This window comes from Triticum aestivum, chromosome 4D, assembly GCF_018294505.1.
Source record: "Triticum aestivum cultivar Chinese Spring chromosome 4D, IWGSC CS RefSeq v2.1, whole genome shotgun sequence".
Lineage (NCBI taxonomy): Eukaryota > Viridiplantae > Streptophyta > Magnoliopsida > Poales > Poaceae > Triticum > Triticum aestivum.
In genome coordinates, this window is record NC_057805.1 from 199973372 (window position 1) to 199983965 (window position 10594).

Consider the following 10594-nt stretch of genomic DNA (forward strand, 5'->3'; position numbering starts at 1 on the left):
TCCTTCCGGATTGAACTCTAACATGCGAAGGGGCCGTCGCTGGCACGGCAGGACCCGGCGGACTAGCATTACATGGCTTACATTGATCAGGCCGGTGTCCTTTTCGACGAGGCTCCGGATGCGGCTTTGTAGCGTCTGCACTTCATCAATTGATCCCCAGTCCAGCCCCTTATTAATCCATGATGCGAGCCGTAGTGGAGGGCCAGATCGGAACGCAGGTGTAGCTGCCCACTTGGTACCACGGGGTTCAGTGATGTAAAATCACTCCCGCTACCATAGGTTGGAAGTTTCCGTGAAGGAACCTTTTGGCCAAGGAGTATTGGTGAGCTTGCTCACCGAGCACCTCCACACTCCGCTTGCTTCCCCTCGATTACCTTCGGCTTCACATTAAAGGTCTTGAGCCATAAGCCGAAGTGTGGGGGAATGCGGAGAAAGGCCTCGCACATGACGATGAATGCTGAGACGTGAAGAAAGGAGTCCGGAGCTAGATCATGAAAGTCTAGCCCGTAAAAGAACATGAGTCCGCGAATGAAGGGGTGGAGAGCGAACCCTAGCCCCCGGAGGAAGTGGGAGATGAATACGACCCTCTCGCCGGATCTGGGAGTAGGAATAATCTACCCTTTAGCAGGGAGCCTGTGGAGGATTTCCGCGGTCAGGTATCTTGCCGCCCGAAGCTTCGTGATATCCTCCTCTATGACAGAGGAGGCCACCCACCGGCCTTGAGGGCTGGGTCCGGACATGGCTAAGAGGCACGGAGAAATTGAGTTGAAACATGGGTGCTGGAACTTGAGGTTGGAAAGGTTGAGGAAGAGGTAGGCATAGAGGAGAAAGACGGGTCCGTGCCCCTTTATAAAGGCGATGAATATCAAACGTCTCCTCATGGGCCTTAAAGCCTACCTATTTCCAAGGGATCGTGCGAACGGAACGGTTGGGTTACCCACGCGCATATTGATGAGAATCCCGCAATAAGGGGACACGATCTCTACTTTGACAAGACGTGCCAATAAAACCGCATCTCGAAATATGGAGCGGGAGGCCAAAAAGGGTTCAAAATAATGACCGGTCAGGGACGTGATGTCACGCTACAAAAGTTGTCAGCAGATTGGACTCGTGAAATATTATACTCTCTGCGGGTGTGTGTGGTACTTGTTTTGCAGAGCCGGACATGTCCGAAGGATACTTTGGAGTAATCGGAGGAGGAAACCGCCTTGCAATGTCGAAGACAATCCGCGCGCCGGACACCTCGTCATTGAAGCCTGATTCAGGGGCTACTGAGGGAGTTCTGGATTAAGGGGTCCTCGGGCGTCCGACCTGTTGGACATGGGCCGGACTGATGGGCCGTGAAGATACAAGACAGAAGACTCTCTCCCGTGTCCGGATGGGACTCTCCTTAGCGTGGATGGCAAGCTTGGCGTTTGGATGTGAAGATTCCTTTCTCTATAACTGACTTTGTAGAACCCTAGTCCCCTCCGGTGTCTATATAAACTGGAGGGTTTAGTCCGTAGAGGCAATCATAATCATACAGGCTAGACTTCTAGGGTTTTAGCCATTACGATCTCGTGGTAGATCAACTCTTGTAATACTCATATTCATCAAGATCAATCAAGCAGGAAGTAGGGTATTACCTCCATAGAGAGGGCCCGAACCTGGGTAAACATCGTGTCCCCTGTCTCCTGTTACCATCGACCTTAGACGCACAGTTCAGGACCCCCTACCCGAGATCCGCCGGTTTTGACACCGACACTCGCCCCTTGCCGGGCTCTCCTACCCGGCAAGGGAGGCCCTTCTCTTGCCGATATCTTGTTCCTCTGGCTTGATCTTGGTCCGTCTGAGCTGCATGTTGGTTCTTCAATCTCTGGCTTAAGCTGGTGCTTCAATCTTGATCTTGCGCCTGTGCACAGTATGGCAACTGACCTAGTGTTTGTTGCGCCGACAGCTACAATTCTGCCTTGACCTCTATTAATGAGTAACATTTTATTTTGCTTCACTCTTTGTTACACTACTGCATTCGCCTTTTTGGCCAAGTTTCCAGGGAACTTGGCAGAGCCCAGAGTCAACTCGGTGACATGTTCGCGGAGTTCTGGACTCGACTGGACATGGGTTTCTAATCATTAATTTCGACTACCGGGAACTCGGTGAACATTTAAACGCTCTGGTAGAGAACTTGGCAGACCACATTATCAGACAACATGGGTTATTAAACGGAAATGCCTGTCGGATTTCGGGTTCCGGTAAACCCTTGTGAGGTTCGAACTCTTGGGTGTGCACGAAGAACACTCTCTTCCTAGCTCGCTCGCTCAACAAACCCATGGCCTAGCTCGACGGACCCAAAGAACAAGAGACACGGGGGTTTATACTGGTTCGGGCCACCTTGCGGTGTAATACCCTACTCCAGTGTGTGGTGGATTGCCTCGAGGGGCTGAGGATGAACTAGTACAGTGGATGAACAGCCCCAGGAGGTGAAGTGTTCTTGGGCTCGATGAGCTGGTGTGCGAGAGGATGATCTCAATGATCCCCCCTTGCTACGTTGGTGGCTAGGTCCTATGTATAGTGGCCTTGGTCCTCTTCCCAAATCTTAGGTGGGAAGGGATCCCACAACGGCCAAGTTTGAAGGGGGACAACTAGTTCAAGCTATCCTGACAAAAGGTGGTCTTCGCCTACCAAAGGCTCTGGTGGTGACGCTGTTGTGGGCTCTGCGATGTCCTCCGTCCTGCCATCCTGCTGGTCTTGGTCTTGTTGCACCATTATGGAAACCTTTGTCTGATGCCTCGGGACTCCGCGCCTGCGCTTGCCTCCTTGGCACCAAAGAGGAAACTGGTACACTCCGCCCGCTGGCGCCCGCCCGGCCTTGGTCGTCATGGCTCACGTCACGTGAACCTCGCAAGGTGCCCCTTGCATAGATATCTCCGCTCCCCATGAGCCAACCTAGTGAGACTGCCCCCAGGGAGGTCTTGGTGTCGTCCGCCTCACGAGGGTCTTGAGCTGCTGCTGCTAAAGTTGGGCGTACCAAGCCATTGGTGGAGCCACGCCTCAGGTTGCAGGCAGGCAAGTCTGGGCACCCCGGTCCCAGAACGCCGACAGTAGCCCCCAGGCCCAAGGGGCGCTCGAACTTGGCTTCAAGGCAAAGCCAAAGGGCAAGTGCGGAGCGCCGCGGGCCCCAACCGACTGCGGCCTTGATTGACGCATGGCGATTGAAGGGACGTGGGCGCCTCCGCTTCCCACGCTGCCTCGGCAACCATTCTCGCCTGACAAAAGGGCTGGCGCACGCTACAGAGCCTTCATTGCCTTCCTTCGTCTTGCTCCAGATCCCCTTCTTGTCGCCCGAGAGACTCCAGATCCGCCGGGACTCCTCCCCGAGCTTGCAGCCGATGGCGTCCGACAAGGCGAAGGCCGCGTGCACGCCCTCCTGGTTCGAGCCCGCCTTGAGCGCGCCCACGGTCTCGTAGAAGAACCTTGCCGCCGCGCTCCTGGTGACGGTGGGCGACAGTAATGAGGGAGGAGAGACTGCGCTTCGGGTCGGCTCCGCCGAGCCGGAGGCGTCGGGCAGTTCTGTTTATCCCTTCTTCTGGCACATCATCTTCGCGGGGCTGGTCCCCCCTTCTCTAATTTCTTCTATGTTGTCCTCAGCCACTGTAATCTCCATGCCCTCCATCTTCATCCCAACTCCGTCCTCCTCTTGTCGATCTTTGCCTTTTACTGCGAGGCACTTGTGGGGGTGATGTTGTCTATGGCGCTGCTTCGCCATTTCTTCTACCTCCGGAACAAGGAGGGCCAGTGCTCCGGGTGCGCCAACTTCGTCGGGGCCAACGGGATCAACGCCATCTCAAGAGCCGTGAAGAAAGTCGAGGCCTTCAGGAACAAGTGGGTCCTGATGGACGCCAAGTGCTCCTACCCTCGGCTGGCACTGCCGACGGGGATGCCTACGCCTCACGAGGGATGGATTAGTGCGAAGCTTGCCAATCCCCGGGCGAAGCAGGTGTTGGAGAAGATGGCGGTCGACCTGAAGCCGGACGACCCGAGCGTGGAAAGGCTAACGGGGGCCATGATCATCAAGGAGTTCATGTCGTAGCGCTTAGCTCTACTCCAGGCGCGCTCGCGCCCCTTGTGGAGGCTCATGGAAGAAGGAGGTGACCTCCGCCTGTGCCCGGGTTCCTTGTCTGACGAGGAGTTGGACAAGACCCTCCGTTTCCTGGTCGGGGAGGACCAGGGGTACCCGCCTGATACCCATCTTCCGTTGTACTGCCGCCCGGACGGAGTGGAGGTCACCGCCGCCATGCCCGTCTTTAACGAGTGCGGACTTGTCCATTCGGATGCCAGCGAGGTCCCGGTGGTGGTGTCCTCCGGCGAGTCCGGCGAGGAGGAGAGGTCTGACTCAGAGGCGACATGGGAGGGGCGGGGGAGACTTCTCCTCCTCGCTTAGCAGATCTTGTCCACACCCTCCTTGATGATGACGAGGACGGCGAGCACCCGGTGACGGAGCCACCGAGCCTCGCCGGGGTCACCACGAGGCCCAGGGGCACTCCCCCGAAGAAGCCGCAGGCTGGGGTCTCGAAGAAGAGCATATCAACGCTAATCACCCGGGGCAGTGCCTCCGCCTCGCAGCCTGCTGGTGCTGCCACGGATCCAATCGTCGCCTTCTCATCTGTCCCTGGGGCTCGCGCGCCGGTACCCCAGGCCACGAAGTCTTCGGGCTTGGGGCTTCAAAAAAGGCCGAGGGAGTACGCCACCGTAGACAAGTAAGTGCTCTGTCTTGATCTTTCATTCTTGCCCTTGCCGCTATTTCTTGATGCTTCTCCCCTGGGCTGCCAGGTCAAAGTCGGTGGTGAAGAAGAAGGAGGCGGCCACGGCCATCGGGACCCAGCAGCCTGCCACGGTTGCGCCACCCCTGGCACGGAAGGACGGGGGCGGCTCCCATGCCTCAACGGCCGGGTCACCCTCATGAGATTCAGGGGCCCGTCCTCAGGAGAAGGTGATCTCCATGGCCGAGCCGGCTCCGGAGGTGCCCGCCCCCAGCTTGCCTGCTAAGGCTCTGAAGGCTTGGGAGCCCCTGGCCTCTTCTGCCACCGCCAACCTACAGGTCTCGATGCCGACGCTGCTTCCTCCTCTTCTCATCACGCCGTCGGGCTGTGATCCTTCTGCTTTTCCCGACGCTCTGAAGGAGGCTCTTTCTGCGTGTGACGCCCCAAGACCGGCGCTCCAGATGCCTTCCATGGATTCCGAGTTTCGTCGTGTGATTTGTTTGCTTGTTGCTTTCATCATGTGATCATTCGCATTGCATCATGTCATCATTCGCATTGCATCATGTCATCTTGCAACCCGTTTTAAAAATCAACCAATTAAATTGCATGGATCTCGGATCCAATTAAATCGAGGGAAGTTCACATGGTGAAATTCTCTTTATAACATATAAAACTTTCCTACTATTATCAGAGAGCTATAATAAATATTCCATTAAGTTTGGAATCACCAGAACACACTTGCAAAATAATCTTGTGTCTTTTCTATTTCAAGTTCGTTCCCAAACTTTGCCCTTAATTCTTTTATTCTATTCCCAAGCTCCATGGTAATTTTCAACATCTTTGGACTCTTGTAAAGCCTAGCCTCCATTCGAACTCCTTGGCTCAAGTCAACATGTTTGGGATTAACTTCTACTAATTTGTTGGAACCACTTTTGTTGGGGTGGAAATATTCCATAAAGCCATACAAAAATGTCCCATCATTTTGTTCTTCTCCATGGCCTCTTCTCTTAATTCTATTTGGCCTCTCTCTATTTGCTGAAAGGAGAAATTCAGAGAGAGGGAGAGGAGTAGTGCAACAGCCCAGCCAGGCCGTCCTGCTTCACCGTAGCCATTTGGCCCAAGGACCAGCCTGTGCCCTCCTAACCCTAGCCGGAGCCGACCCCCTCCTCTCGATCTCTCCCTCGCGCTCCTCAGCGCCGTCAACGCCCAATCCCCCACGCTCACCTCCCGATCGAACCCCTCACCCTCTTCCCCTCGTCTTCTCCCTTGCGCCGCCACCCAGGGAGAGAGAGGAGCAAGATCACCCGTCCCCCGAGCGCCCGAGGAGAGGAGCTCCTCGAGAACCGGCCGTCCGCAGCTTGCCACTGCTCCGCGCCGCCCCTCCTCTGCCATAGCCTTCCACCTCCAGCGCGTGCCTCCGCCACCCGCGACCATGGCCGTGCTCGCTTGCCTTCCTCGAGCCGATGCTTGCTGCCGCCGGCGACAGTAACAACCACATCGTCGTCGCCTTCTTCCTCTTCTCCCGTGCGTGCATCCACTCAACCCCGTCGTCCTCCGTCTTCATCATCGCGCCGCCCGTTTTCTTTCTCACCGGCCAACAACAGCAGTGTACCCCAGCGCCCTGCTCCAGACCTCGTCCTCGTCGGACTCCGCCGCCCGCAAGACAGCTCCTCCGGCCTCCCCGTCCTCTGCTTCGCCTCCTCGCGCCCCTGCTTCCGCTCCGACTACCTCCCATGGGTGCAACCACCTTTGCGGCCAAGGCCAGCGCCGGCCACTTCTTCCAGCCGCTGCTCGGCCATGCGCCACCAACCGCTGCACTGCCTCCACCCGAGCTCCACCCCCTGCTGTCATCGGATTGTCGAGATGCAACCCCGAGCCCCGTGACCGCTTCCTGTCGCTAACCACCACCATCGCCTCCTTGCTGCTGTCCAACCGAGGCCCTTGTGATGCTTCGTTTCGGACCATCAGGACCATCAAGATTGAGACTGCCCCGAACCATGTCGTCTCGCTGGATTGTCAAGCGCAGTTTCCGGGGATTACGCCAAGTACATAAGTAGGTGAGGACGCCCAGACCCCCGAGATCGACTTCGTGAACTGCCAAGTACCACGACGGCCATCATTCGCCAAGTACCCCTTCGGATCACCAAGTTCGACTACCATCGTCGTGAACCGCTTTCGGACCGTGTACCACTACACCCAAGTTCCACTACAAGATGTACCACTACCGTCAACCCCAAGTTACTCGGATTCATCAAGTTCCTATCCGAAAGGAACGTGTACGACTACTTCCTCTATGAACCCGAACCGCTCCGAGAATGCACCCTTGGAAGGTATAACCGCCGGAAGAACGCCCGTTGGCAAATGCTTGTGATGTGTTGTATGAGATGCCAGTGTTTGCACCATGTCTGAATTGATCCTTGCAGGTTCCTCGTTTCCTTGCCACCGTCATGTGGGACACCTAGTTACCGGGATCACCCCACCATCTCTAGCATGTTTCGCACATCCGCACACTTCCTTTTGCACCGGTATCACCATGTGCTATCGGAATCGATATGTTGTCGTGGCATCACATTCGGATTCGTTGCCGTGGCACACTTTCTTTCCACCACGGTGACAAATGCTTCAAAATATGCTCATGTCAACATTTTCATAATTTGCATAAAACTTGCATATGCCATCCGCATCTTGATAACAACATTTCAAATGCTTAAAATTGTTGCTTGCTTTAAAATTGCTAAATGACATATGGGGATTTCCCGTAATTGTTATTTGTTATTTCCGGCCTCATTAAAACTTGCCTAAATAGTCGGTTTATTTGTGCTTCCCCTCTTGCCATGTTTAACAACATTTAATATTGTTGGGTACATAAACGAGAGTTAACTAAATAAATGAGTGTGGTGTTTCATCAATATGCAACTCGTTGCATATTGAGCTCCACTTAATTTGTAGTATTGTTTGATGCTCTCTGACATGCCATGCCTCATTAAACCGGACATGCATCATACTTGATTGTGCATCATGCCATGTTTATGTGTTGTTTGTTTACTATGTTGTTTGCTTCTTTCCACTTGTGCATCTTCTCGATAGTTCCCGTGACGTTGCGATTGTGAGGATCCATTCGACTACGCCCGTTCGTCTTCTTCATGGACTCGTTCTTCTTCCTAGTGGGATTTCAGGCAAGATGACCGTCACCTTGGATCTCACTACTATCTATGCTATGCTAGTTGTCTCGATGCTATCGCTATGTCGCGCTACCTACCACTTGTTTATCAAGCCTCCCAAATTGCCATGATAGCTGCTAACCTTTTTACCCTTCCCAGCAAACCGTTGTTTGGGTATGTTACCGCTTTGTTCCGCCCCTCTTATAGCGTTGCTAGTTGCAGGAGAAGTTGTAGGTTGTTCCATGTTGGGACATGGATGTTATGGATATCTTGGGATATTATAATAACTCTTATTTAATTAATGTATCTATATACTTGGTAAAGGGTGGAAGGCTCGGCTTTATGCCTGGTGTTTTGTTCCACTCTTGTCGCCCTAGTTTCCTTCATACCGGTGTTATTTTTTTTCCTTGATTTTGCGTCCCTAACACGATGAGGGGTATGGGACCCTCTTGATGTTTCGCTTTGAATAAAACTCTTCCAGCAAGGCCCAACATTGGTTTTACCATTCGCCTAATAACAACTAAAACTTGCATAGGGACTCGTCGGCACCCGAGGTCTCTTAATCAACCCCTCGAGCTAGTGCTCCACATGAGTGTTGGTCCACTTACCTAGCAGTCGACGATGCCACCTCGGGGCGACTCGATGGTACTTTTGGCTATCGTCTACTTTGCATAGACGGTGTTGTCCTGAGAACGAGATACGCGCGGCTCCTATCGGGGTATCGAAGCACCGGGTGGTCTTCCTGGACTTGTTTTACCATTGTCGAAATGTCTTGTGCACCGGGATTCCGAGTCTGATCGGGTGTCCCGCGATGGAGGATTGTCTCCGCGGATCGTGAGCTTGTCATGGGCTAAGTTGGGTCACCCCTGCATGGTTTAAACTTTCGAAAGCCGTGCCCACGGTTATGCGGCAGATGGAAATTTGTTAATACCTGGTTGTAGAGGACTTGAAGTAAACTCAACTAAAATACACCAACCGCGTTGCGTAACTGTGATTGTCTCTTCTCGGGGAAGTTCAAGAGGAGAATATGGTTGGGTTATGTTTGAACGTAAGTAGTTCATGATCACTTATTGATCATTATTAGTTTGCGACCATTGTCGTAGATTCTCATCTTACTCTTGTATTCCTAAGTTAGCCACCATACTTGCTTAGTCGCTGCTGCAACCTCGCCACTTTAACCCTTCCATACCCATTAAGCTTTGCTAGTCTTGATACTCATGGTAATTGGATTGCTGAGTCCTCGTCGCTCACAGATTACTACAACACCAGTTGCAGGTACAGGTAACGCGATGATCATGACGCGAGAGCGATGTTTATTGTTTTGGAGTTCTTGTTCCGCTTCTTCTTTGTTCGAGGGATAGGTGTAACGCCCACGATGCGGCTATATCTCCCACGTGTCGAGGCACGACTTAGAGGCATAACCGCATTGTGGTATTGTCGCAAGAAGGGTTATCTTCACACAATCCCATGTAATGAACAAGAATGGGATAACGAGAGTTGGCTTACAATCGCCACTTCACACAATACATAAATTAATTCATACATCATCCAAAATCCACACATAGACCGACTACGGTCAAATCCAAATGAAAATAAGATAACCCCAAATGCTAGATCCCCGATCGTCCCAACTGGGCTCCACTACTGATCATCAGGAAAAGAAACATAGTAACGACCACGTTCCTCATCGAACTCCCACTTAAGCTCGGTTGCATCATCTGCACTGGCATCGTCGGCACCTGCAACTGTTTTTGGTAGAATCTATGAGTCACGAGGACTCAGCAATCTCACACCCACGAGATCAAGACTATTTAAGCTTATAGGAAAGGATGGTGTAATGAGGTGGAGCTGCAGCAAGCACTAAGCATATGGTGGCTAACATACGCAAATGAGAGCGAGAAGAGAAGCAACGCAACGGTCGCGAAGCTAGAAATGATCAAGAAGTGACCCTGAAACTACTTATGTTCATGCATAACTCAAACCGTGTTCACTTCCCGGACTCCGCCGAAAAGAGACCATCATGGCTACACACATGGTTGATGTATTTTAGTTAAGTCAAGTGACAAGTTCTCTACAACCGGACATTAACAAATTCCCATCTGCTAACCGCGGGCACGGCTTTTGAAAGATAATACCCTGGAGGGGTGTCCCAACTTAGCCCATTATAAGCTCTCACGGTCAACGAAGGATAAACCTTCTCCCGGGAAGACCCGATCAGTCTCGGAATCCCGGTTTACAAGACATTTCGACAATGGTCAAACAAGACCAGCAAAGCCGCCCGAATGTGCCGACAAATCCCGATAGGAGCTGCACATATCTCGTTCTCGGGGCACACCGGATAAGCAAAGCGTACAGGTACCAACGTAACCCAAGTTGCCAAGGGACGGTCCCGCACGGTGCTCTAGTTTGGGCCAGCACTCAGAGGAACACTGGCCCGGGGGTTTAAATAAAGATGACCCTCGGGCTCGCGAAAACCCAAGGGAAAAAGGCTTAGGTGGCAAATGGTAAAACCAAGGTTGGGCCTTGCTGGAGGATTTTTATTCAAGGCGAACTGTCAAGGGGGTCCCATGAATCACCCAACCGCGTAAGGAACGCAAACTCAAGGAACATAATACCGGTATGACGGAAACTAGGGCGGCAAAAGTGGAACAAAACACCAGGCATAAGGCCGAGCCTTCCAGCCTTTACCAAATA

At 52.9% G+C, this 10594-nt stretch overlaps 1 protein-coding gene across 1 annotated transcript in view; it reads right to left on the bottom strand.

The window, feature by feature from the left end:
* LOC123096816 (integumentary mucin C.1) overlaps positions 1 to 3643 on the bottom strand; it is a 139394-nt gene extending 135751 nt beyond the window's left edge. Inside the window, exons 1-2 of the mRNA XM_044518587.1 lie at positions 3573 to 3643; positions 3272 to 3467 (exon numbers count right to left, since the gene is read on the bottom strand). Coding sequence (XP_044374522.1) covers positions 3272 to 3467; positions 3573 to 3643 — 267 coding nt within the window. The remainder of the gene's footprint in view (positions 1 to 3271; positions 3468 to 3572) is intronic.
* Between the last annotated feature and the right edge of the window lie 6951 nt (positions 3644 to 10594).